The sequence below is a fragment of the Cucurbita maxima genome, unplaced genomic scaffold (genome assembly GCF_002738345.1).
Source record: "Cucurbita maxima cultivar Rimu unplaced genomic scaffold, Cmax_1.0 Cma_Scf00017, whole genome shotgun sequence".
Classification (NCBI taxonomy): domain Eukaryota; kingdom Viridiplantae; phylum Streptophyta; class Magnoliopsida; order Cucurbitales; family Cucurbitaceae; genus Cucurbita; species Cucurbita maxima.
In genome coordinates this window covers 2,033,738-2,061,455 of record NW_019272033.1, presented here as the reverse complement: position 1 = coordinate 2,061,455, position 27,718 = coordinate 2,033,738, and the positions used below count along the sequence as shown (strand labels likewise).

The 27,718-nt window shown below is 33.5% G+C and overlaps 4 protein-coding genes across 8 annotated transcripts in view; 2 read left to right on the top strand and 2 right to left on the bottom strand.

Annotated features, from left to right (window-relative positions):
- Positions 1 to 2,091, bottom strand: part of LOC111492123 (O-fucosyltransferase 31-like) — a 5,091-nt gene extending 3,000 nt beyond the window's left edge. Inside the window, exons 1-5 of the mRNA XM_023141341.1 lie at positions 1,807 to 2,091; positions 1,154 to 1,216; positions 520 to 601; positions 295 to 365; positions 64 to 152 (exon numbers count right to left, since the gene is read on the bottom strand). Coding sequence (XP_022997109.1) covers positions 64 to 152; positions 295 to 365; positions 520 to 601; positions 1,154 to 1,216; positions 1,807 to 1,941 — 440 coding nt within the window. The 5' untranslated portion in view covers positions 1,942 to 2,091. The remainder of the gene's footprint in view (positions 1 to 63; positions 153 to 294; positions 366 to 519; positions 602 to 1,153; positions 1,217 to 1,806) is intronic.
- A 955-nt stretch (positions 2,092 to 3,046) lies between these two features.
- Positions 3,047 to 14,391, bottom strand: LOC111492093 (probable ubiquitin-like-specific protease 2B). 5 transcript variants are annotated; one of them, XM_023141281.1, is made up of 16 exons: positions 14,057 to 14,391; positions 12,808 to 13,142; positions 12,466 to 12,715; positions 12,057 to 12,106; positions 11,269 to 11,466; positions 11,103 to 11,178; positions 10,773 to 10,881; positions 10,426 to 10,482; positions 9,982 to 10,113; positions 9,544 to 9,744; positions 9,390 to 9,445; positions 9,231 to 9,324; positions 6,576 to 6,666; positions 6,012 to 6,131; positions 4,602 to 5,021; positions 3,047 to 3,864 (listed from the first exon to the last, which is right to left on the bottom strand). In XM_023141281.1, the coding sequence occupies exons 1-16, from the start codon at positions 14,205 to 14,207 to the stop codon at positions 3,238 to 3,240; spliced, it is 2,967 nt and encodes a 988-aa protein (XP_022997049.1). In that variant the 5' UTR covers positions 14,208 to 14,391; the 3' UTR covers positions 3,047 to 3,237. The 5 variants fall into 5 exon arrangements, with proteins under 5 accessions (XP_022997049.1, XP_022997052.1, XP_022997050.1 ...); XM_023141284.1 differs by having other exon boundaries at positions 12,625 to 12,715; XM_023141282.1 differs by having other exon boundaries at positions 12,808 to 13,106.
- Positions 14,392 to 21,706: 7,315 nt separating this feature from the next.
- Positions 21,707 to 22,992, top strand: LOC111492211 (transcription factor bHLH30-like). The gene is made up of 2 exons (XM_023141483.1): positions 21,707 to 22,136; positions 22,269 to 22,992. Exons 1-2 carry the CDS (start codon positions 21,891 to 21,893, stop codon positions 22,752 to 22,754), a joined length of 732 nt encoding a protein of 243 aa, XP_022997251.1. The 5' UTR covers positions 21,707 to 21,890; the 3' UTR covers positions 22,755 to 22,992.
- Positions 22,993 to 24,723: 1,731 nt separating this feature from the next.
- On the top strand, positions 24,724 to 26,906 carry LOC111492242. Its single transcript, XM_023141528.1, has 3 exons — positions 24,724 to 24,929; positions 25,827 to 25,929; positions 26,695 to 26,906. The coding sequence occupies exons 1-3, from the start codon at positions 24,745 to 24,747 to the stop codon at positions 26,713 to 26,715; spliced, it is 309 nt and encodes a 102-aa protein (XP_022997296.1). The 5' UTR covers positions 24,724 to 24,744; the 3' UTR covers positions 26,716 to 26,906.
- The last annotated feature ends 812 nt before the right edge of the window (positions 26,907 to 27,718 follow it).

Below are 27,718 nucleotides of genomic sequence, written 5' to 3'. Positions count from 1 at the left end.
TCTGCCCCCCCCCCCCCAAAGAAAAAAAAACAAAAGATACCATAATTAACTCATTACAAGTACCTTGAATCCTTCCAAACAGCATTAACTTCAAGATGAGGTATGACCAATGTTGCATTCAGAATTCGGGCAACAGCAACTGCATCACAGATCTTTCACATGGTGTGGGGGGAGGGGGCCAAATTATCATACAGCTAAAGAAAGCCTAAAGTATAAAATGGCATTGAATTGGAATGGTTTTACATAATTGGGAAGATGGTGATGATAAAATAATAAAGAGTAAAATTTATATACCCCCATTCTTTGCTGATTTAATCCTCCATCTAAGAACACTTGGATGTAACCTTGAGATTTTCTTGGTGATACTGCAGGGTATCAGATGCGTGTATATGAGGACGGAGCCATATCTAAGTGCAGAAGCAGAGAGCTGTGAAGAATTCTACTAAATAAAACAATGTGATAAGCTAGGAAAAAGAAGTACTAGAGCTCAAAATTTAGCCCTAAAATCGTAGTACTCACATTCCGCTTTTGTAGGCTTCAGACAAGGTTTCCAGCCTTGATTTGGCAATGGAGACCAGATCTCTCTCTGGTCCTCTAATGCCTGAAATGCCAAACACAGAACTGGTTGTAAGAAAAACCGTAAACAAGACAAGTTCACTAAATTAGGCTAGGCCATGTTTGATAACAATTTGAACTCCGTTTGATAATCATTTAGTTTTCGATTCTTGGTTTTTGAAAATTGTGTTTGTTCTTTTCACTATTCTTCAACATAAATTTCATCTTGACTAAGGAATCATCTGAATTCATAAGCAAATTCCAAAAACAAAAATGAATTTCAAAAACTACTTAGTTTCCTTACCTTCTCAAAGAAACATTAGAATTCTTAGTCAAATTTCAGATAAAAAAATATTTTCTTTAGTTTTCAAAAACATTAAAAACAAAAAAATGTAAATGGAAGATCAAGCACATCAATTGATTATTAAAACATTAGTAGAAAATATTAGTAGCAATTGTATAACAAACAAACAAAAAAACTTATAAATGTAAATTGTGTTTACATGCTTCAAAAACAAAAAAATCAATTGATTATTAAACATGTCTTAATATTCTAATTCTAAAAAATGGAAGATCAAGCACATCAAGGATTACTAACCGTGATATGATGCAAAGCACTGTTTAGCAAAGTCAGGTGCCTTGGTCTTGGAGAAATCCACTCCTGTTACATAAAAGAACATCAAATATTTATAGAAATTAATTAACCCTACGCAAAACCGTCAATCTCTACCTCCGGGGAAATTAGTACGTAAGACGAGGTTTTCATCAATGGATGTAGAGAGAAGTGACTCGAATTTATATTCAGTAATTATTGACATGCATATTATTTGAATCCACGTCCAATAGTTACTATGAGATAGCAACAAGTAGAAGAAAAGAAAGAGGAAAAAGAAAGACTAAACAAAAGGAAAGTGCGTAGAAACTGATTTTCCAACCAAAAATTGGAGAGAGTACCTAAAAAGAAATAGGATTAGAAATTAAAAGTTCTTTTACTTCATTTTAGCACTGCAATCAAAACAAATCAATGTGAACATATTTGACGAAGAATTTCAGAACCTTCGTCCTAAGAGACAGTCCAGTTAAACTATCTGCTGAATTCGTATATCAAAGGAAGAAACAGTAACTCAATACAGAGAAAATCCTAGTACAATTAGGGCAAGCAAGCAACGGATCATTATCATTTCCAGTTCAAAATAACAGAAATTGTTCATGAAACCTAGGGAACAGAATAGAAATGGATCAAGAACGTACAGAGAATAAGGAAGGCGAAGCGCGACCCAAGGGATCGAAGAGACGGGGGAAAATAATAGGAAAGAGAACAAGAAAAACGCCAGCAAGAGCCGCCCTCTGGGATTGGTTCCGATGGCTGTAGTAGTGGAGCTCCATTGATGCTTTCTTGGAGATCACAGATAGGACACTGGATTTTGATCTTGAAGGTGAAGACTAGGAGAGTTGGGCGAGCGAGAACAGTTTTTTCTGTTTTCCGTAAACGGGGTGATGAGTGATGCCGATGCTGATAGCTAATTCTCCACTGAATTTTGGTATTTTTGAGAAACTATAATAAATAAATAAATAACGTTGCCACTTTATTTTTTGAAAATTAAACACTACTTCTACCCAACACTTCAATTCTGAAAACTATAAATAAAAATAATACTAATAAATAAATCAATTTTTTTTATTTTTAGAATTTAACTAGAAAACTAAATATTTCTTTAACAAAAATCAAAAGCATAATTAAAAATAATATAAAAAATTAAATCAGAAAAATAATCAGGTTTGATAGCTATTTAAAGTTATAATTTACATCTTTAAATTGAAACTTATAAATAAATACTAATTTACCTATAAATTTCTTCGACTTGTTATTTAGTTTCTACCAATTTTTTTGAAAAATAAATTCTCATTAATCATTTGTAAATTTGTTTGTTTGTTTTTTTTTTGTTTTTTTTTTTTTTTTGGAATCAAAGGAGATATATTTTTAAGAACCTATTTTTATCTATATAATTTGATTAAGAATTGAAATAATTTTTTTTAAGAAATATGAAAATTATTATAAGAAAATTGGGAGAAAAAAAATACAAAACCAGTAAACTAAAAACTAAAAATCAAAACCATTAATTTNTTTTTTTTTTTTTTTTTTTTTTTTTTTTTTTTTTTTTTGGAATCAAAGGAGATATATTTTTAAGAACCTATTTTTATCTATATAATTTGATTAAGAATTGAAATAATTTTTTTTAAGAAATATGAAAATTATTATAAGAAAATTGGGAGAAAAAAAATACAAAACCAGTAAACTAAAAACTAAAAATCAAAACCATTAATTTTTAAAAAACAATTGATTATCAACGAATTTATTTTTAAATTATTGGTTCAGCTCGAGGGGATTTTTTTCTCCAATCATACAATGTCCGAATTTATTTATTTTAAAAAATAAATAAAAATAAAAGAGGGAAAATTAGGAGTGGAAGCAACAACGTAATCTTGGAGCTGGAGAGGAATTAAAACTAATCCTTGATATAACTAACAAGAACATGGCTACATCAATGTAACCCAAATGAATTTTCTATCGGTATTAATTAAGTTGATATGGAGCCATAACAATATTAACAGCATGGCAAGCCAAACACTAATGACATGATCATTTACAAATATAGAGGAAAGAAGAGACCAACCTTTCGTCTATATGTCTGCACCATCCGACAAACCTTCTCCGACACTGTTACTCGTTTCTTCGGGGTATGGTGAATGCCTTGGTTTCTTGGCAGGGGGTTCCTCGTCTAAGTTCACCTCTGTAATCGAAACAACCACTGGCGAATCATCGTGTTCGACATCTGTTTTGGTTGCTTCATCTAGACATGGTGATGCAACGAGAGTGTCGTCTTCACACAGGGGTTCGGAATCGTTACTTCCCATGTTAGTATCTTGAGAGATGACAATGGTATCGACATCTTGCACCGTGGTAGCAGAAGAAGAAGGGCATTCTGTTACAGGTTCTAGATTCTCCTTCTCATGCGATAGAGGTCTTTTCCTGTTCCTTTCTTCCTTGTTACCAGGACTTGCTTCCCTAACATCGCAACTTTCGATGATTCCCACATCTTCCAAGTCCTCTGCCGAGGACGAGGCAATGCCCCGACCACGTTCTGGTTGAATAGACATGCACAAGTCAAAAGAAGCCTTGGATTCAAGGCCAATCGAGGAACATGGAAATCGACAAGCTTGAGATGCCATTGCATCAATTGGCTGCAAACCGTCCTGTACCGGAGGCAAGAAGATGAAACGGTCTCCAGTTTCTGCATCTGCGTCATCCTATAGTGAGAGAATTTTATACCATCAGAGCAGGCAACATACTTGCAATTGTTCTCTACTGGAGGGTTTGAAACTGGTATCATCTAGAACTAACGTGCAAGAGTTGCTTGAAGGTGGTAAGGAAATATTTTTTGTCCATCATCAAGGTCCATACATTATTTCTTTTATAAATAGCCGAACTTTCCTTAAAAAATATATGAAAGAATACAGACTTTCAAAAAATTCATAAAAGAGAGAAGCCACTAAATAAAGAGCCTCAATCAAGCAAAATAATAATGCATGATCATACATTATTACCAAGCATAGTTGGTGTGTGTATATATAATATGTATATATGGATAAGTATGTGTATGTACGTATGTACGTATATATGTGTACGTATATCTATGTGTATGCGTATGTACGTGTGTGAATATATATAAATATATTTTTTTTTTGTGTGTGTGTATATCTATGTATGTATGTGCATGCATACGTGTGTGCGCGCGAGCATGTATATATAGGTATATATATATATATATATATATATAGAGAGAGAGAGAGAGAGAGAGGTATGTACGTATATGTATGAATATATACTTTGCCTGTGTGAAGAAACACACAAACTAAATGTGCAAGAGACTGCGTTAATTTGCTTCTTTAATTGTTTGACTATAAATTAAATTCAACGAGCTCCTGCTTATTTAACATAAGGTAATGCTCCCAATTTTCTTAGATAATTTGAGAAGCTAACATACCTCCAGCACAGTAGCATTTGTATCGAAATACGATGATGTCTGGGCAAAAGATTGATAGTCTCCAAGTAATGACCCATTAGAGGCACCTGGTTCAAATAATTCTCTGACAACCAAGCCAGAACCGTCAATAAAGTGGCTGGGTCTACTCGAAGATTCAGATAATAGAGTAATTTCAATCCCATCAACAGCTTGTGAGCTTGACAAATTGTGATTGCATGCCACTGCTGGGCTTCCTCTTTCCAGAAGAAGCTCCACGCCAGTTTCATCCTCATTATTGGATGGAAATTTAGATAAAAGTTCATCACTACATGCAGCTGTGGACATTTCTCGAGACCGGTTTTCAAGGATTTCAAAAATTAATCTCTGTATTAAAGTTCGCTTGAGGTAAGCCTCAGCAGGTGGGAACCAATCCACATTAAGCTGGAGAGATTCATTAAAAACACAATCACATTATCAACGCCCAATTCAAAAAATAAAAGCAAATCCAAGGAATATTAACCAAGTTTTATGCAAAAACTCCGACAGACTACACACACACACACACACACATGAGATTCAGAATAAACTTCAAAACCATCGTCTTCTTTTTTTTTCTTTTTTTTTTTTACAAAGAAACAATAAGGATAAACAAGTGTTAAAATTTATCTCAAGTCTCAAACTGTGACACATGTCAATTGACCAACTTAGGACAAGTCATATGAACAGTGAATATGCCGTGTAAAGTTGATCTGAGAGTCATTAATGCTTTCAATGAGGGGGGTATAAGAGACTGTACAACACATGGCATTTCAAACTGCTAGGTCAATTAACAAAACAAAAGATCCCACACCTCTCAAGGAAAAGTAAAAGATCTTTTGCAGGATGAAGAGTGAATATTGGATACATGTGGAAAAAGGTTTCGATGCTGATGCACAATCTAATTTGGGAAGGGACTTGGTCGAGAAGAAATGAAATGAACATGAGAACAAGACTTCATTGGACAGCATCAATAGAGAAAATAAAAGGAAGAAAATTAAGCATTATAAATTAGAGATAAACCATAAGAAATATAACCTCAATCTCAGGAATCTTTTCTGCAACTCACAAAAATTATTGAGAACACTCTGCAAGTGTTTTATCAATTTAGATTGGAGGCACTTTCTTTTAGACTCTCCAGTTTAGGCTCTCATCGCATAGGCCTTTAGGCTGTGTTCTCTTTTGTTGATAATTGTCACTTAAAAAAATGATTGAGAAGGCTATTTTGTTACTAGTATTGGTCTTTTGCAAGAAAAAAAAAATTATTAGGTTGAGGCAGTTAACTAGGGACTTTATTATATTTAACAATTGCAACAGTCGAAACTCTCCAAAAAAAATAAATAAAAATAAATAAATAAATAAAAACTAAGGGTGCAAGCAAAGCGAAAAACTTACAAATTTTGAAAGCTTGAAGATTTTGAACGGGCTGAAATTAAGAGGCGCTTCTGCCAGAAAAAGTTCTAGATAGTGGAGCAAAAATAATCCGCAATCAAATGAATTTTCCTGCTGCGGAAGCTGACATGAAAAATGTAGGACATGTAAGACAGCCCCCCAAAAAAGGAAAGAAAAAAAAGAAATGAACGTAGGCCACAACAATATCAAACATGATGCGTTAGCAATAAAGGAACCAGTTGAGTTTGTTTGGGTTCCATTTGACTCGAGGCAGGATTAGTGGCACTATGATTGAGGAAGTGCACCATAATTCCCCATTTCGGAATAAGGTCAGATTAGTGGCGCTATTATTGTAGTCATGGGAAATTTGAATTGGAGAGAAATAGTAAAACTTCTAGAGAAGTTGAGAGATCACGGGAGGAGGTTCAGGAGGTTGCAAGGTTTAATGTGTTTTCATGGGCGTCTGTTATTCGACCTTTTTGTAATTATGAACTTGGTTTGATTTTTTAGTGGACTCCTTTTTTGTGCGCTTGTTTCGATATAATGAAGTTAAGTGCCAGAAAATACCTCAAGTTGGAGAAACCGAAGGTTCTTAAATTTTGTTGAAATATCTTCAGGTGTCTCCTTGTTTCTCTCTTTCCATTCTTCCAGCAAATAACTGTCATACATTGCATCATGAAGTCCCAGTGATTAAGAAAGAACTAGCAAAAAAAAATCAATACTATAAATGCAGATAAGTTCAAAGAAATAATTGGAGGCAGCTAATTTTATAATCCATAATGGAAACAAAATGCAAAAAGTAGAAACGGCCAAAAGAAAGTATCAGCAAATTACTATAAAACCTTTTTTATGAGATAGGAAACTACCTTCATAACAGAGACAGCGGAATGCATACAAGGATAAGATTTCAACTAAAAGATTTAATGTGTTTGCTTGGGATGACTCATGATGTGGAAACACTCCCTTGACTCTACAGAGTGGCTCCTCCAAAGGCTATCAATGTTGGAAATAGGACTCCACCACTTGGTACATCTTGATGAGAAGGAATCTCACTGATAAGGAAGCAAATGAATTGGCATTTTTGCTTCAAGCTTTGAACAACATGAGACTTAATCACATGGAGGATATCAAGGTTCAGTCACGATCGAAAAATGGGGTTTTTCAGTCAGCTCAACCATTATTGCTCTTTCAGAAACATAAAATCTTCAACCTTGATCTGAATACAGTGTTAAGGGAAGTCAAAATCCCCCCAAAAAGTTGAAGAGTGTTCTTATGAATCTGTTAGAAATGCTATTAGGATATTGAGGATATATTAGTAATTAAAGAGGAGGTGGTTATGGAGATTGGTTATAATAGATGGAGTGAGGAGGGAGAGAGTTGGGCATTACTTGGTAGTGATCAAGAGGGAGTGTGCAAGTACCTCGAGAATTACTTCTTTATGTTGTAATTTATTTGGATATTGCAGTATAGTTATCCTTGGTATTTTCACATAATTTCTGAGTTCCTAACAGGAACCTAATCCAAGGCAAGCTTAACACAAATGAGCTTCAAAGAAGACTTTCAAGTTTCTTCATCTCCTCTGATTGGAGTGTTCTTTGCAAATCGGACTCAGAAAGCCAGACTCACATTTTCGTCCACTGCTCTATAGCTTATGATTGTTGACTAATCAGCTCTCAGTTGTTGGTCGAGCTGGTGCTTTCCTAAGCCTCCTGTTTGCTTAGTCAACCAGCTTTGTATTGGTAACAGTTTTAAGGGCCGTTCTAAAATTCTTTGGACTAATGCAGTTAGCTCGGTACTGTGGTGTGTCTGGTCAGATAGGAATCACAGAATTTTTTAGGGGTCGGAATCTATTACTGCTAGTTTATGGAACCTTATTTGCCTCCACGATGTCAGTCACAATTTCCTTCTAATTATGTTTTAATTCACATCCATGCCGAAGGAGAGGTTGTTTTGCAACCCCTTGGCTTCATGGGGATATCTCATTTCCCTTCTCTTGTATATGCCTCTTTGATCAATATATTTCAGTTTCTTATAAAAGAAAAAAGTAACAATAAATACTCCAAAGTTTCTTTGAGTCCACACTCCGACACATTTCCTTTACAAAGACTCTCTCATAGGACTCTTCCTTTTCTTTTGAATGGTTGACCAAGAAGAAAGTTGTTCTAGAGTCGTCATGGTTGTGTAAAAGCGGGTAAATGGTTATCTAGCAAAAGAGAATAGACATTTCTGCGAAGGAGCAGGAAGGAAAAGATGATCAAGGCTTTCCTTGCTTTACAGAGAAACGAAACTAGGTGACAAAGTTCTACTCTAATTTTTCCTCTTCAATAAATTTTGGCTTTATTAAAAGAATAAGAGAGAACAAAAATCAACTGCATACATAACCAAGCTAAAACAACACTGCAACGCAAAGTCTCTCTCCTGATACACTTTGTAAAGACAAATCCTCCTCCGATTCAAAATTATGTTACATTTTTCTTTATAAAAGTGACAACCACTTCATTCCAAAAAAAAACCAACTCTAACAACCTAAGGGACAAGGTGTCCTCCCCTTCACTTACAAAGAGAGGTTCCACGAATCCCAAGATACAAAACTATACTACTAAAATAACAAAAAAAAAAATTAATAAAATATTTAGTCCTAAACTTTGATGTTTGTGTCTATGTGGACTCTAATCTATCAAAATTACAAATTTAGACTTTGAGCTTACAAATTTTTTTAAATTCACAAATCTACTAGACACAAAACTAAAAGTTTATGATTTTATTAGCCATCAAATTTAAATTTGTGTATAATAAATCAATTAATTTTTCAAATCCTCAAACTTTTCAGTGATTCATGAGATACAAAATTGAAAATTTAGGATCTATAAGACAGTTTTAAAAGTTTAGTTCAAGGATTAAGCTAGTAATTTAACCCAAAAAAAGTAATAAAGCAACAAGAAAAATTGTATTACAACAGCCAAAAGATTTTTTTAAAAAAAAAGGCCAACAAAAAAGTTACTAATCAGAAGATGAAAAGAGATGAGTTGCAATTGCAAATGAAGGCAAGTACTGAAAGCATGTCAGAAGTCTCCATCAAACTTCTCGGTCAGGAAGAGACTAATTATCAAGGCTGCCAAACTAACCATGAAAGCAAAGATTCACCTTCGTTCAGATAGCTTAGGTACACTGTTCAAACCAATACATTGAACTTTATAAAAACCACAAAAAACAAAGGAATACCTTTGGATGAGATTTTTAAGACCTGCGTGACTTCCTTTAATAGAATCCATATGCAATATACACGGTACTTTCATCGACTTCGTCAGGTCTTCATCTGTAACAAGACAGAAGTTATGACTGATGGGAGACACATATTGCCCCAATGAATGAATAACTTACCGCTATATCTAGCCACTTCACCAGGATGGCATATGACCATTAAGCTCCAATGAAGGCTGTTAGAAATACATTTAAGTTCGAAAAAGATACCCACATCTAGTGATGTTTAGCTTAAGACACAAGGAAAAATGATTCCTGAAGAGAAAAATCTTACTTGAAGTTTATAGGAATGAAGATATAATCCTTTTCAAATAAATCCACTTTCCGTGTCCATTTCCGAACGCGTAGAAAAGCAGCTCTGCCATCTGAAGCACTAGATGGATCTTTATCAAGGTCCGCCAGCTTCCTAAAGAAAAAGCTATTGAAGAAGTGAAATCTATGCTTATCCTGAGGATCTATCTGGCTCTTCAAATACCTGACAATCAATTCCATTTAGAAAGGGCGTGTTCCATCATTTGCAATAAAAGTTAGTTAAAATGAAAACCAGTCATCCAAGCAAGGAGATGGTGAAAATTAAAGAATTGTGGATCAGCACTTCTTTAAATGAGAAGCTGGAAATCCCAACATCACTAGGAGAATGTACAGGGGGGAACCTCTAATAGTAACAGTATTCAATCATGATTACAAGCAATCACTATATAATTTGACTCACTGGATGTAAAAGTCAATGATTGTGTCATTGACAAATGTCTCTGGTTGTAACAAGTCAACATCCCTTTTACTGATGGAAACGGCATCTGGATCTCCTTTGGGATAGACAACTTCTTCAAAAGGCTCATCAAAGCTGCAAAAAGGCTCATTTAAATTGGAAGGGGATAAAAAGATGGTCACCACCAGATAATATACTCAAGTTCATGCATTGATCATCGAATAAAATAGAGCATACTTAACAATTACAAACAGAAGGTGAACAAAGATTGATCCGCATGCATGACATTTCAAATCTCATAGCATAGTAAACATGAGAATTTTTTACTCAAAACTAAAAAAAAAATTAGTTTGAGTACATACAAATAAAATTTCAAATAAACTAACCAAATGTATTAAAATATGAAGACTAACTTTAAAAAACGGAAAAGTAGAAAATTCCACTCACTTGGGAAAATAATGTCTTTGTCCACCTAAATCATCATCATCAGTTCCTATGCCCGCACTACAAGACATAATAGAGGTAGGCAATAAATCAATTAACAAGGGAGACCAATATACGTCAAAGGGAATGACAACAAAGTTTATTGGGAATGCAACCAGTCATGCATGTTACCTTAGAGACATATTTCGGATAGCCGTCTCAACCATAAAATGAAGAATGTAAACTGTGATACTTCTTTAGAATATACCACATAAACTGATGTATTGACGTGATGCCAAGTTTATAACTTCTATTTTAAAAAATTGCATAATGATCAACAATATAGTGATAAGGAAACACAGATAACATACTCGAGAGACATATTCCAAATAGCCATGTATCTGGGATCCAAAGATCTGATTTTTTGTTGTTTCTCAGACCAGTAAGAATCAACAAGAACAATCTTTACTTCCTTAATGCCTGGACCAAGTTCATAGGCAATACATATTAGTTAAGCTAACAAAACGAAAGATATTTATCACATTATTAAGAACACTGATGACATGACACAAGAAAAAACCGATGAGGATGTCTAGAAGAATGCAAATGTTAGCAAAGATATAATTGAAATTCTATCAAATGTTTATGCAACTGAAATCTAGTTCCAAAATCTCGATGTACTTTTGCAGAAGTCAACTGACCAGAAGTGTCACACGAATTATCACATTGACCAGCATCCTTTGATATAACATGGAGCTTGATCATCACATATTCAACCTGCATGCCAAACAAAAAACTGGCAAATCACGACAAAGTTAACTCAAAATCATGAAATTTAGTTTCTAAACAATAGTTATAAGCACTCACTCTTTGAAAGCACTGACACTCAATATCAATGAGATCGTCTACTCTCCATTCAAGGTTAAGGAATTCATTGCTTCCATAATCAGCAAAACCATTAATTTTGATGGCATTAGGTGAAAAGGTTAACGAGGGACTGGCACAGTAAAAATCTCCATATACAATATAATCGGGATATAGGACAACCTCCTTGTTAAGATCATCCTATAAATTGAACGGAGAAAAGCTTCAGTACCCAAATGCATATAGTCTGGACAATGAAATTGGATGACTAGAATCTGCCTATCTTCAAAGGAAAAAAACAAGAAACATGTTCTGCTGAAGTAATCAACGCTACATCCTAAGTTGTACACAGTTTTATTACCCAAAAAAAGGTGAAGTTAGACATATCGGAATTATAATTACAAAAGTAACATGATAAAAACACTCCAGAATACAAGAAGATGCATAACGTTTCACTAATTCAATTCCCTCTTCCTAACCTAACGAGTGTTTTCCCCTTCAAACACAATTTGAGAATAAGAGGAAACTATAGTGTCCTTCAAGATTATAAAAATAAAATAAAATAAAATAAAATAAAAACCTTGACATGGACCAATAATGAAAAATTCGTAGTATGTACAAACAACATGAACATCTTGACAATCTACACTTGTCACAGACAGTTAATAATTAAAAAGTCCTGGATTCCCAGCAAACACAAATGAAAAATTGGATGTAAGTTTCAGGAAAAATTTAAGACGTGTGCGTGAACTTTTTCTCTTTGTTTAAATCATCACAAGGAACAAACTTACCATTTCATTGTCGGATGAGCAATTATCTAAATACTTCCCGTTCAACAAAACTGAAATGAGTCCAAAAACATATGGTCAGACATTGAATTTGAGTAAGTTATGAGAGAGTTCTTTTGAGAACAGGTTTTATTCAGTGCAACTCTTGTAAGTTATATATTAAGCAAATACTTGGAAAAATATATTTGCAGAAGGCTGGTAACCAGGTCGATGATCTGTTATCCAGGTTTTCAAATTGGAGGAAATATAGGTTTTTTCAAATTCCTTTTTCTGGTTGAACTGAGTAATGACCATTCGTACAAAGATTTGAACAGAGAAAAAAATTGAAACTTCTTGTAAAAAGCGGAAGGAGAGTGCCAAGGTGTCAAGACCTTGGTGTCTACTAACAAAGCTATTAGAAACGTGTTCTTACTGTTCAATTCAGTTGATTGGAGGGTTTTTTTTCTTTCTTTCATTCTTTCCTTCTTTCTTACCATCAGTCCCCTTTCATAATCTTTCTTATTGATGCAATTCCTATCTGGGATAGAACAACCAAAAGAATGTTGAAGCAAATACAGTATACAGAACATACCACCATCCTCTACAGTTTCTGAAGGAGGGCTCATTGAAGAATTCCCATTCATGCTTCCATTAGGATCTGAGAGTCCATCAATTGGCTCCCTCTATAAATTGCAAAAAAGTGTTAATCGAACATGACTAATACTCATCTATATCTTAAAAGAAAACAATGTTCAGAAAGCAGAAAGAAGAGTACTTCAGCATTAAACTCAGGAAGGGTGCAATTTAACCCCAGGATAGGACTTTGAGAGCTAGATCCAATTTTGTCAAGTTCAGAGCCAAGGCTTCCTGTCAAATGACCATCTACTTGCACAAACATATCTTGCGAATGGCTATTCAATTCTGATTCTGTATAGGCATCCAATTGATATTTCCCTTCTTCCATGATAAATTGCTCTTTAGTTGTGCCCGAGGGAATATGTGAAATACCATTGTCACAACCACGATTACATTTGCCCAAATCAACATCCATATGTGGATTTTTAATCTCCTTCCCTTCAACAACAAACCCATTGGCCACAGTTAATTTATCTTCATCAAATAAAATGGATGACCATCAACAGAGAGAAAATTTTGAAGGTAGCCAAAAATCAATTACTGCTCTGGAGTAGCATTGTTGAACGGACATTCATCAAACAAAAGACACAATAAGAAAGCAATTCTGGAATGATACTTAGACAAAGACAAGCCATAGTGAGAACTGAATAAAAAGCACAACAGCATAGTAAACATCACAATAATATATGTTTTTCTTTCAGCTATTAAGAATGCAAGATACATGATATATTTAAACATATGCGGAAATAATTACCACATCAATCTTCACTAATTTATAACACCGACATTGCCCTTTGATAAGTTTTTTTCTTTTTCCTTTTTTTTTTTTTTAAGGAAAGATGAAAAAATATTGTTCCAGAAATCCTCTTCAGACGCCGAACCTCCAGAGGAACCGAAGTCATTACTAGCTACCTCTTTTGATAGCGTACAAGTTAGCCGCGGAGTGAAGGGATAAAAATGCACTTTAGAGACCACATATCAATTTAATTCCCTATTGGAAGTAAACGCTTTACAGCAATCAGCGATACTACCACGTAGTGAAACACTCACAGACAGATTAACATGTCGACAGAAATATTAGTTCAATTCGGGTTACCATTCAATAGGTTTCAAATTCGTCTGTATTTGCCAAAAATCGACAACAAAGAACCGCTTAACATTCTACGGACTGCTCCACGATCTACCTAGGGCAAAGAACTAACGGAATCAACACAGCGCACAACTTTCGCTATACATAACTCCAGAAAACTCCCTAAATCATCTATGCCAGAGAAGCGAAACTCTGTTTTCAGTCAAAATTAAGAATTCGTGTCCAACTATCTTCTACAGGTCTTTGCAGAGAAATAAAAAAACGAAAATGAAAAAGTTTCCAGTTCAGGAGAACCTACCACATTCCAGAAATTCATACTTCAAAACAGCGGTTGTGTCGAGATTAGGGTTTTTGAATTTGCTGAGACGCTTCTCGGAGATCAATTCGGGAAGCTCGTCTTCTTCGGTGAAATCGAAAACTTCAAGGCCTTTGACGGAAGCGTTCTTCATGGTGAGGAGAGAGCGGAACGGAAGATCGGTGAGTTCAAACGAGTCGAAGAAACTTAGTGGGTTGACATTCGCAAATCAGAGCGCAAGCTCCGGTGAACAGGGGAGGCGAAGTTTCACTCAAGGCAGATTGTGTCAAAGCTTTGGCCCACTTGGGTTGCTGCAAATGGAACCACTTAGAGTCTAAAGATGAAGCAGCTCAATGTTTGTTCACGCATTTGATTATTTACCGGTCAAAAATACTTTTAAATTTTAAAAGTTTTACTAATATTTAAAATAACAAAAAAAATATTTTTTCAAAATTATCTTTAAACTTAAAAAAATAAATAATAATTAAAAAAAATAGTAATTAAAAAAAAAAACCTTTAATTTCATTTTAATTTTGTCCTCTTTGGACTTCTTGGTGACAATCCACCCCCTTCGAGGCCCCTGGCGTCTGACATTCATTCCTTTCTCCAACCCAACATCCTTATTGATAAATCACATCGTGTCTACTCGGGGTGAAGGCGAGAAGGCTGGCACATCGTCTAGTATCTGACTCTAATACTATTTGTAACGCCACAGATCCACCGTCCTCTTTAAGCTTTCCTTTTCAAGCTTCCCCTCAAAAGTTTTAAAACACGTCTGCTATATAAAGGTTTCACACCTTTATAAATGATGTTTTGTTCTCCTCCCCACCTAATATGAAAACTTGTAGAACAAAAATGAAAAGTTTGAAAAGGATTGAGAGGTAAATAGACCCATTAACATAAATAATATTTTTTTTTTAGAAAGGTTAAAGGGTTGATATTAATTTTAAAATTTTATGGATATTTTTAATTATTATTTTGAGTTAAATGATATTAATTATTTAAAATAATATTGATAATTCAAAGATATTTTTGAAACAAAACCGTTAATAGTAAAAATATTTTTTAATTTAAATTTTATGTTGAAATTTTTGAAAGTTTAAATATATTTTTTGATATGTTAACTTCGAAATTTACGAGTTTTATCCATTTGAATTCTAAATTTTTAATTTAATAAAATTTAACTCAAAATTATTGGATAAGTAATTAAAATTTTATTAGACACTTTTTAGTTCTGGAAGTTATTAAATATTATTAAAGATAAGAACTATAATTTAATTTTAATTAAATATTGAAATGCCACCCACCATTTATTGTTTATTAATTATTTTTTATATCATTAACTTTTGTCCTTTAGTTGTCTTAATATGACTTCAACAATATTAAACACTTTTGATAATATAATAAATTCTTTATTTTTTTAAGGTAAAATCATGATTTTGTTGAATTAAATTTCCATTAAAAATTTTAAATATTAATTTATAGCTTTGTGGTCGCCAATTTATTTAATTTAACCCACAAAATTTACCTTTTTTAAGTAAAAATAAAAAGTTTATAATTGTTTTTTGGAAACGGATAATAATATATTTTCCAGTTGGCGTGGAAATGTGTGCTTTCGTACAAGGCGGCCATGCTGCCCGTTTTCGCTTCAGAGTCCACAACTGCCCGCTGCCCGTCTGACTGACTATATTGTACGACTTTTCTGTATATATAATCTATTTAAAACGTTACAGAAACAAAATCCAGAATTAATAGAAAGGCCCACCCTCATTTTCCAAGCCCAATTTCTCAGAAGCCCATATCCAAAGGTCAGGCCCAGACCACTCTCTCTGGCCCAATCACTCTCAGTCCAGTAATTTTTTTCTCATTTTTATATATATATATATATAATTATTAATTTCAAAGAATATTTTTAATGGATAATTTATATTAAAAAAAATATCAAGCACCCTAATAAATTCAATAATATTTTTTATTAACATTATAAAATTCTAATTTTCTACATTATAAGTGACAAACTTGGGCAATCAAACCTTGGTTCTAGATAGACTAGCAATAAGTTTGGCTAAAGTAAAGAAATGGTCTTTGCCACTTGAGTCTTATGCAGAGTAACTCGCACACGTGCAGTTTTTATGAGGGAGATTTAATAGGAGCCATCTGAAAGGGTCTTTGCGACTTGAGCCGTATGTGGAGTAACTTGCACACATGCAGTTCTTACGAGGAAGAGCTAGTAAGAGTCATCCTATCCCCCTCACACACAGAGATACACGCACAAGTGACGAACATTGGTAATCAAAGTTTGGCTCTAGATAGGCTAGCAGTAAGCTTGGCTAAAGCAAAGAAAGGAACTTTGCCACTTGAGTCGCATGCAGAGTAACTCGCACACATGCATTTCTTACAAGAGAGAGCTAGCAGGAGCCATCTGAAAGGGTGTTTGCCACTTGAGTCATATGCGGAGTAACTCGCACACATGCAGTTCTTACGAGGGAGAGCTAGTAAGAGTCATCCAAAAGGGTCTTTGCCACTTGAGTCGTATGCAGAGTAACTTGTACACGTGCGGTTCTTACAAGGGAGAGCTAGTAGGAGTGTGAATGTTTGATTAATTCACCACACCTAAATGGTGTGAAAGTTATCTTATTTATAATCAAATAAATTACAAGGATATGAAAATAGTAATAAATGGAAATAACAATAAATGGAAAGATACCTATGATAATAAGGCAAATAATAAAATATCAAATATAATATATATGGTAAACTATAATTTATTACTAAATATCCTTAACAAGGAGCCATCCAAAAGGGTCTTTGCCACTTGGGCAGTATGGGGAATAACTTGCACGTGCGATTTTTATGAGGAAGAGCTAATAGGAGCCATCTTATCCCCCCCCGCACGCACATACAGGTGCACACACTTCTTCAACATACTCCCTCACCTTACTCGGAGACAGTCCTCTCTAGTTCAATAATTATCTCTAATTATATATCGTTATTTTTCTAATATTATTTAATTGTACTTTTACAACTTAGGAATGTTAAGTTGGTCAATAATTACACAGCTCTACTAATGACCACGTATAATATCGATACAATATTTTAATATTTTAATTAAATTTAGAATAAATATAGTAGTTATTAGAACACTCACTATTTTCTTATAGAAATATAATATAAATATAAGATGTGAAATGACCTAACTTGAAAGACCATAGCTTAATAAAGAAAACAAAAACTATTCACATTTTTGGTCCCAACAAACAATAACAAAAATAAGGGGGAAAAAAAAAGGAATATATTGGGGAATGGGTAAGAATTAGAATCTTGAAATTAAATAGTTACGAATATTTAAATTTAATTTTTGGGTTTTTGCATATTTTTTAAAATTGAAATGAAATAGTAAAAAGGTAATTTCCTAGGGACCACATAGCAAAGTTTTGGCAGACAAAAATATGGGCACACTGTAAAAAAAGCAAACAAATACACCCTCTGAAACATTTGTATGTATTTAAAAATAAATAAATAAATAACCTTAAATTTTTACTGCTTTATTCAGCACTTTTTGTCCCCATTTTCTTTTTTATCTTCTTCCTTTTTTAACCTTTTAACTTGGATAAAGCAAGAAAATCCCATTTTTCTTGTTTCAGTTTATTTATGTAATAAAAAACTTTGTACTATTAAACTATATATATATATATTATGCTATTCCTCCATCTTTGACCATAAAGGTCGGAGTTCAGATGCTTGATCGTTAGATCTATTCTTTTTATACGATAAAGCGTCTTCTCGTTATATTACCACGACACGTCTCGTTATTTTTCCGAAACTCCCGTATTGACAAAACCAATTGATCTAGTCATAAGAAAGTCTAAGAGAGCTCTAACAAATCTTCAAGAGGCCATGTTTCAGAAACACGAGCTTTCCTCTTCTTCCGTTAGTATAAATTTGGTCGAGATCGACTTCTCATTTCTTCTTCTAGAAAGCTTGATTCTCGAGAATCAAAATCTTAGAAGGTCACCCAACTTTTATAATTATCCTTTGAATTAATATCATTCAGATGGGATATCGAATTATTTACGTATCTCTTATTTACTCAAGCGTCACAATTATCTCGTGCTCGTATAAATTTAAAGAGCCAACAAATTAATTTCCCATCACTCTCCCATTACGCAATCCACGTAGGATGAGTTCGACACGAAAAGAAAATCCCGAAAAATTGTAAAATATTATAATTTCTTTTAATTTCTAACATTTCATTATGTGCCAATAATTTCCAAGTGCAAAAAGGAGCCTTCACAGTCACATGTACGTATACAAATCAATAGTGACAATGCCAATGGCTACCATAAATTGTAGTACAAATGAAGAAAGGGGGCCACAAAAGAAGGCTGATATCATACATACCTATGCATGCATGCATTCATGCATGCACACCGATGTCCGAGTAAATAGTATAAATAGCTTTTACGTGAGTCTTTTCTTTTCATAAATAATTGTATTATTTTCACACACAATCGTGTTCGTTGCTTCATTCTATATCATAATAGCTAATCTTAAAAGAGTTCACAATAATCCTTTTCTCTCGTCCGAACAATGCAAAAATTGAATTGCTTCGTTTTATACCATTCACGTAAACTGGTATGACGACTGATGTGTAAAAATTGGTTATCTAAATGATTTTAATTATATATTTCTACATGATCTGACTCCTCAATTTCATAATTTATTTTAAGATATGGATTCGAATAATCTCGAAAGTTACTTAAACAAAATTTAAAATAAATTTTTTTAAAGTCTAAAGATATAATTAAAATATAACCTATAGTTCAGAAATATTTTGTATAATTATATTGTTTATATAATCATAGATACATACATATTATTATTATATATATACACACATATATATATATATATACACAAGAGAAGGAAGCATGTATGTTTATATTCTCTTCTGAAGGCTCAGACTGCAAAGGGTTCAGAATCAACCTGTTAACGGCTGTCCCAGTTTGTTCTCTGCCATTTGACGTTGATTTCTCACCATCCTTCAATTATATATCATATTAAACCCATTTGTGGGGCCCACCGTCTAAAACAAATATATATATATATATATTTCATTTTATTCTTTTAGATAAAAAACTAAATTAGCCACGTGGGTTTAGAAAAAAAAATTAGTGAATGAGAGAAAATTAAAGCAAAATTATTAGTATTGTTTAATGGAATTGAAATTAAAAAATTTCTGCATTTTAATAAAATAATTAATATTTCATTGATGTTGGGAAGGGACTCATTTATTATTTATTAAACTTTATAATTTAAATTAATTCAGCTACAAATCTATACAAATTTAATAAATTTTAAGACACAAAATTAAAAATTATATTTTTTTAAAAGTTAAAAAGTTAATAAAATTTAGAAATTTATTTATTTTTTAAATATGTTTTTTTGAAAACATATTTAAATATAGTAAAAAACATTTAAACCTATATCAAAAAGATTTTCAGCTTAAAAATTATTTAATTAAATTTTGAAATTTGTATTTAATATAATTACTAAACTTAAATATATATATATATATATATATATATATATATATATATATATAATAAATTTTAATATATACAACTTTAAAAATAATCATCTATTAAATAAAAATATTTAAAATAGGGTTAATTTAATAAAAGTTTAAGAATAGTTGAAATATTAAAAAAAAAAATAATAATTCGTTATTAAAAAAATTGTATTGTGAAATGGAAATGAAAATTTAAGCCCACACCCTGTCGCACAGTAAATCGACGGACCGTTTTGCCCTTGCATGCGTCAATAGTGCGAACACATGACACACCCAAAACTTTAAATTATAATATATAGTATAGAATATATAAACAATTATTTATAAAGTTGTCAAAAGAAATGGAACTTTTCCTAATCCTATAATCATATGATAAACGTTTAATATCGAATTACTATAAAGTATTCATTAATTGGATTAGGATAAAGTATTATCTATAATATATAAATAATGATATTTATATATTTGTATTTTTGGGAAGATTAGATCTTAAAATGAATAATACTATATAATAGAGAGATTGGAGGGATTTTTTTATGTATTCGAGGCGCCGTAAATTTTTGAAGAAAAAAATATATAATTAATATCATGAAGATTTTCTCCATTTTCACACTATGATTTTTCTTTATAAATAAAATTTTATATTAGATAGGTCTGACATAAGAGACAACATGGAGTGGCTAATGATGATCATGTTTGTCTTAGGTATGTTGTTTATGACCATATGTTAGATGTTTCAATCATGCTTGTTTAATACGTGTTGTCCATGGTTGTATGCTTATTACAAACTCCTTCTTACATGCTTTCGTCTTAAATAGGTTTTTACTGATTCATGTTATGTTAATATTGAGGTATATAACTGTTCACCAAAATCATATCTACCCTTCATGTTATGTCAACATTAAGGCTGTCGTCTTAATTTATATGTTATTTGAAGTCGGGATGTTTATTTCTTTGTTTATAGCTACATAACGTTGTTTTCTTTAGTTTTTTGCAAGTCGTTTGAAGTGTAACGACTCGCTAGATTTTTTAAAAACATTTATTACAAATGTGACTCGAGGCCTGAGTATATGTTGTGATGTCTGAATTTCTCACGATTGACTTGTTCGCTGAGTTAGAACAAGTGTGATTGTGACAGCTAACAATTATTGTTATTAATCATATAAAACAAAAAATGAAGACGTGGGATGCCAAAGTAGGTTATGTCTCTATACTAATAATTAACGGGAGAAGTATTCTTAATCTCGTAGTACCAAAATACGGAGATAAAATTATAATTTTTTTTATTGTAAAAAAAGAAAAAAAGAAAAGAGAAAAAGATGAATGTGAATAGTGGGAAAATAAGGGGGTGGAGAAATAAATAAATAAATAAATAAATAAAAGAAAAAAAAAAAGAGAAAGGGAAGGGGCATTGAGAGTGGGAAAAGGGAATTAATTGTGTCGGGTGATGATGTGTTACTGTCGCTTTTGATTTCCCACAAGAAAAGCAGTCGGCGCCGCCGTGGATTGCCTTGCCCTCCGCTCTCTAATTCTCCATAATTCTTATCATTATGTTTTATCATTGAAAATGATTGTACCACGTTTCTCATTCCTTACTCACTACACCCACTTCCTCTTTTTTTTTTAAATGTTTTTTTATTCGAAATAAAATATTAACAATTTTCATTTAATTTAAAAATAATATAAAAAATTTAAAATTATTTTGGAGACATAAATAGGAGTATTTTTTATTAATTTAGTTGCATGTATTAGATTGGTATAAAATTGAGACTTTAATTTGTATTTCTCTCTATATTTGATTCTTGAGTAGTCGTAAGAAGGACAAGTCCGTAAATTCACCCAATAAATCAAATTAAAAATATAAAATAAATCACACACATATCCTACCATAAAATGGAACGTTTTGCACTCAGCTCTGCCAGTCAAATTTTCTCACCTTTTTCACCGTTATGGGTTAAATAAAAATAATAGTAAATAAAATTTAAAGGTAAAAAGATATATATATATATATATATATATATATATATATATATATTAATAAATAAAAAAATGCACCGAAATAGTTTTCCATCTTTACATAAACTCTTCTTTCAATTCACACTTTCGTATCCAACTCTGCATGTTCCAGTTCTTCCTACTCTCTCTCACAGCCCTTTTCTCATCCGTTTCCATGGCTTCCTTTCTTCCATAAGAATCGATTAATAAATTCTCGATTCGTTGTTTCACCGTTCAGGCGAGACGAACGAATCATTTCCGACCCCGGAGATGCTGCCTTTTCAGAGTCATTACGGATTCCAGAGCAGTTGGTTGAATTATCGCGACGGCGATCATTTTAAACGTTCGATGTCCGCTGCCGGATGCTCGATCGTCGGAAATGCTGCAGATTCGTCCAAGGACGAGAAGAAATCTACGGAAGCGAGTCGAAGTCATAAGGAAGCGGAGAGGAGACGGCGACAGAGAATCAATTCGCATTTATCTACGCTCCGTACGCTTCTCCCTAATACTACTAAGGTAATCGATTAATTCGCGAAATTGTTGTGCATTTTGTATTGTTGATGTTGAATTGACGAAGCGTTGAGGTTTTTGGATATGGCGGATGGAATATTTGAATTAGTTTTGGACTGTTTGTTTGTTTTATTGTAGACGGACAAGGCGTCACTACTGGCGGAAGTGGTGAGTCATGTGAAGGAGTTGAGACGGCGAGCGACGGAGGTTGCGCGCCGCAGTGCAGACCAGTGCGACGGCGAGGGCGAGGGAGAGGGAGGTATAGTGCCGTGGCCGTTCCCTAGCGAGGAAGACGAAGCGACGCTCTGTTACTGCGATAACGAAAACAGGTTAATGAGAGCGACAGTTTGTTGCGATGAGCGGTCCGGTCTGAATCGGGATTTGATTCAAGCGATCCGGTCGGTTCACGCGAGGGTGGTTCGGGCCGAGATGATGACGTTGGGCGGGAGGACGAAGAACGTGGTGGTGTTGGAGTGGAGCGGCGGCGGTGGCGGGAGAGAGGAGGCGTTTTTGGGCCTGAGGCGGGCTTTAAAGGCCGTAGTAGAGAATCAGGCCCAGAATCTATCGGGTCAGAAGCGGGCTAGGGCCTGTTGTCCAATAGAGGACCCGTTTTTCATGTGCTGACGTGGCCTAGCAAGTTTGTTTTGGAATTGTCCGTTGGGAATCTTTTTTGTTTTTGCTTGGTGTAAAATGGGAAGGAATCAGCTCCAACACGAGAGTGAAAAGTGACCGACATGTCGGCTGTCGCACAACAGACAAAACAACGTAATAAGTGCAAAAGCTCAGTTGGGGGTTGAATCATGTCGATGGTATATCTAAAAAAAATCTCAAGTCTTTTATGAAATAGTACACATTTCGAATATATAAACCCTAAACTAAATATGGCCCACTCATCTTTCATTAGCTCAATCAAGAATCGCAATAATTATATCCACGTATTTATAAATGTTCATGACCATAATGGAGAGCCAAAGTCACTGAATAAAATGGGTAAGTCATCAATCCCTAAAACGGACTAAAGAGAATTCCCATTTAAATGGAAATTGAGAATAGTGGAACGGAGAGAGATTTCTCTTTATTAGTTAAACGAAACTAGAGACGGGTTACATTCTTCGTCCTTAAATCACTCCCAATTCCTATTTCTTTTATGTGTGTCAAAACTAATTTATAAAATATGTTCATTTACTTATTAATTTAAGTAGAAATTAGGTTAAATATTCTCCTTAAAAATATTTATTTATTATGGTATTATTTTATATTCTTTTAAAAGGGAGGATGCTTCTAGACTACTGGTCCACTGGGTGGATAATATATTGTTGCATTAAAAAAGTATTATTTAAAAAGTCGATATTATATATTGTAAAATAATTAAGAAAGTAATGGGAATGATAAATTGAAATTTATTGGAAGTAGAGAAAGTAAAAGTAAAAAAAAAAAAAGAAAAAAAAAAGCAGAAGATAAGTCCACGTGTCAATGAGGAGTGAAACGCTGAATAATGGGAGAGCTTCGTCCACGCAGTGAGATAGTTAAAGACAGACGTCTCCTCCTCCCTCCTTATCCTTATTACTCCATATCTCATCCCAATCATTATTTTTTTTATTCTTTATTTTTTTAAAACATTTTAATATATTTGACAATTTTATAAAATTAATTATTCTTTTATAAAAATATAAAACAAGTCAGAGATATATATATATATAATTTACAATTTATTGGAATATAGTTAAATAGTACAAATAAACGTTTGTTTTTTGTGTAAAGAGATAAATTAAGAATTTCCTTACCGTTATGTTCACGTATCACGTGCCTACAAAACGACATTCCTGCTTACTTGGAAGATGGTCATCTTTATCTTATGTTTATATTAAAATTATTTTATAAATACAATTCTTAAAAATGAGTATATATTAAGAAGTAATAATTTAATCTATTTATTTTACAAGTGTGTATCTATTTTGTCTTTATTTAAACAATATTATTAAAATTCAGTAAAAAATTTATGGATTAATTAAATTAATTAGAGTTCAAAATTGTCTATAGACTATAAAATTTAAATTATCAAATAATAAAATAATAATAATAATAATTAATTTTGATGAAAATTTGTTCGTGAAAACCAAATGATTATAAACTCTAAAGTACAATGACTTTTTTACTTATTAAAATTTAAAAATTAATTGTAACAAATTTTCATACAAATGGAAACCAAATGTTTCAAAATCTTTCAGTTGTAAGTAAGAAATTTCTCAACAGAGTTTGATCATTTTCATTTAATTCACTTGATTTCAGAATCAATCTCCATGAATTTCTTTGCTGATTTATCGTTGCTAATAGGCCTAAGAGCATGCTGGGGTCGGCTAGTTTCAGAAATGGCTGCGATTGGACCCACTCTAATCCACAAGAACCCTTCCCTTTTCTCATCATTTTCAGTTGGGAGAAATTCTATTTCTGTGAGTTCTTCCACTTTCTGTTTCTTTATTTTGCTGTAATTTTAGGTTTAGATTGGGTTTTAATTTGATGGAATTCGGAAGCAATCGACGAAACTCATCCGTAAGTGCCTTGTTATCGCATTCACGAGTGGGTATTTCCTTCATGTGACTAATTTACTGTATGAATGTTTAATAGAAAATCCGATCAATTTTCACTTCTGGATTCTTATTTTTACTTTCTGATAAGGTTGGAAGTCTCGAGTAGCTCATCAGGTGTGGAATTGAAAAATGTGGCTAAAGTGAAGGATGCAGATAAGGTGTTCGATGAAATGACAAGAAGATTTCTGAGTTTTAAGAAGCAAAAGTTTTTGTGAGTACCAATTGGGGATTGGTTTTTGATCCAAGGGTTTCTTATGAATTTGCAGTGAACACATTAAAAGTAGGCTATGTTCCGTTCTTCTTGCTGTCAAATTTGATCTTTATCATCTCTAGACTTCGTATTCTTCTCATTAGAGAGTGCATTTATTGGATGAATTCTTAAGAGAACTTAGTTTTATGCTCAAAGTTGAGAACACTTTAGTCATTGGCCACAGTATTTGTGCTGAATTCACAGTCTTGTGAGCATGGAAGATAATGCTATCAACTCGAGGTTCCACTTTCTTCAACTCTCTTGTATCTTGTATCTTATATCTAACTGTCTAAGCCCTCCGCTAGCGGATATTGTACTCTTTTTGGACTTTCTCTCAAGGTTTTTAAAACGCGTATGCTAGGAAGAGGTTTCTACACTCATATAAACAATGCTTCTTTCTGTTCCCCAACCGATGTGGGATCTCACAATCCACCCCCTCGAGGCCCAGCGTTCTCGCTGACACTCGTTTCCTTCTCCAATCCACGTGGAATCCCCCAAATCCACCTCCTTTGAGGCCCAACGTCTTTGTTGGCACACTGCCTTGTGTTCACCCCTCTTCGGGGCTCAGCCTCTTCGCTGGCTCATCGTTCGGTATCCACCCCCTTCGGGGCTCAGCGTCCTCGCTGGCACACCTCCCGGTGTCTGGCTCTGATATCATTTGTAACGGTTCAAGTCCTTTCCCTTTCGGGCTTCCCCTCAAGGTTTTTAAAACTTGTATGCTAGGGAGAGGTTTCCACACCCTTATAAAGAATGCTTCATTTTCCTCCCCAACCGACGTGTGATCTCACATTATACATCTGTTTTCTGGTATTTGTTCGTTTTTCGAGCGGTAACTTGTAGCTTATTCTGCTATGGTAGCTTTGTTCGTAAGTGGGTGGTGAACGCAAAGGCTGCTAAGTTAAGAACAAAAGCTGCTGCTGAACATCTTAGTTTTGACCAGCAATGTAAGCATTGTGAGAAGGTACTGATATACTTTTGCTGCAAACATGAACCACACGATCTTTGTTTCAATTTCATTCATCTTCCCCAGTTCATTTTTTAGATTAGAATCTGTTTCTTTCTTTATTAATTCATATGCAAAGTTGCGAGATCCCACCTTAGTAAAAGAGGGGAACGAAACATTCCTTATAAGGGTGTGAAAATCTCTTTCTAGCAAAGCGTTTTAAAAACTGTGAGCCTGACGGCAATACGTAACGAGCCAAAGCGGACAATATCTGCTAGCGGTGGGCTTGAACTGCTACAAATGGTACAGAGTCAGCCACTTAGCGGTGTGTCAGCGAGGACGCTGGTCCCCAAAAGAGTGGATTGTGATTTGTAAGATCCTACATCAGCTGGAGGGGAAGGAAACATTTCTTATAAGGGTGTGAAAACCTCATCCTAATATATGCGTTTTGAAAACCGCGAGACTGACGGCGATACGTAATAGGTCAAAACGGATAATACAAACAATATCTACTAGCGGTGGCTTAGCTGTTAGAAAAGTTCAAACTATCCATCTACCTATCCAAGTTCTTGCTATGCTAGGTTGTTGAGTTAGTTTAGGACTGATTCATAGTAAAAGGCCGGGAGGGAATGGTTTCTCAAGTCATAGTGACCTCTTAACTAGAACTTCATGTTCTACAAGTTTTCTTAACAAATAATCTGAGTGTAGTAGGGTTAGTTAGTTGTCTGGTGCAAGCTGACTCGAAAGATTACTAATCTCTACACTTCCATTTTTGCCACCAAGAGTCGATCGACCGTTCGTTGAAGAACTTGATGACGTACCCAGCCGTTAAAAGAGGAGGTTCTTTCTATTCATGGAGGACACTACAATTTCTGGTCATGTACATTTGAGAAGTAGACGCTTGATTACAAGAACACGAACAAAGCTGATGATGATGATCGTGGATGTCTGATCAAAGATCAATCAATCTGAAGTTGAGTTTACCAGATCCTCATCCTTACGAAATTTTTTTGTTTTTGTTTTTTAATAAATAATAGATCTTAAAAAATTTTAAATGCATATCTACATAATTCTTATTATCTATCATCGAGAATTGGTTATGTTTATTATGTATTAACCCTTTATATAATTTATCATTTTTATTTTGTCAAACACATAAGCATTAAATTAGTTGTTTTAAAATTTTTGAGAGGAAACTCGAAAGAGGAAGCTTAGAGAGGACAGTATCTGCTAGTGGAGGATTTGTATTCTTATAGTTGATACAGTAAACTAGCCTACAAGATAGGCTTGACACATTACATGGTTTCATTATCGACGTCTGTCAAGACGAGTGCATAGGATCTATTCATTAGAGTTATATTGTAATATGTATTCAAACTTTTGAAATGAAATAAGGGGAAAAAGGGAGGGAAAATATGCTTTTAATTATTTATTTTTGAAGAAAGAAAAAAGGTTTAAAAGTAAATGAAATTGAAGGTGAAGTAATTAAGGCGTTAATAAAAAATGATTAGATATCATTTAGGCTTTAAACTTTTTAAATTTAATTTTAAATTTTTTTATTAGATATCATTTCTATTTCTTTGGGTCGTTTACCAATGTCAGTAGTTGATGATTATACAATTAGAACAATTCTGAATTCGCCTCAAATAAGTAAATCCCTTGATTAAAGAGTAATTGGAAACTACTAAGGTTCCGTTTTGATCTAAAGAAATGAGGTTTCTTTCGTTTCCTTATTGAACATCATGATGCGAATCGTGCTTGAATGAGTTCGAATTTGCAACGGCAAGCAGTCCCGTTGTTTGTTTGA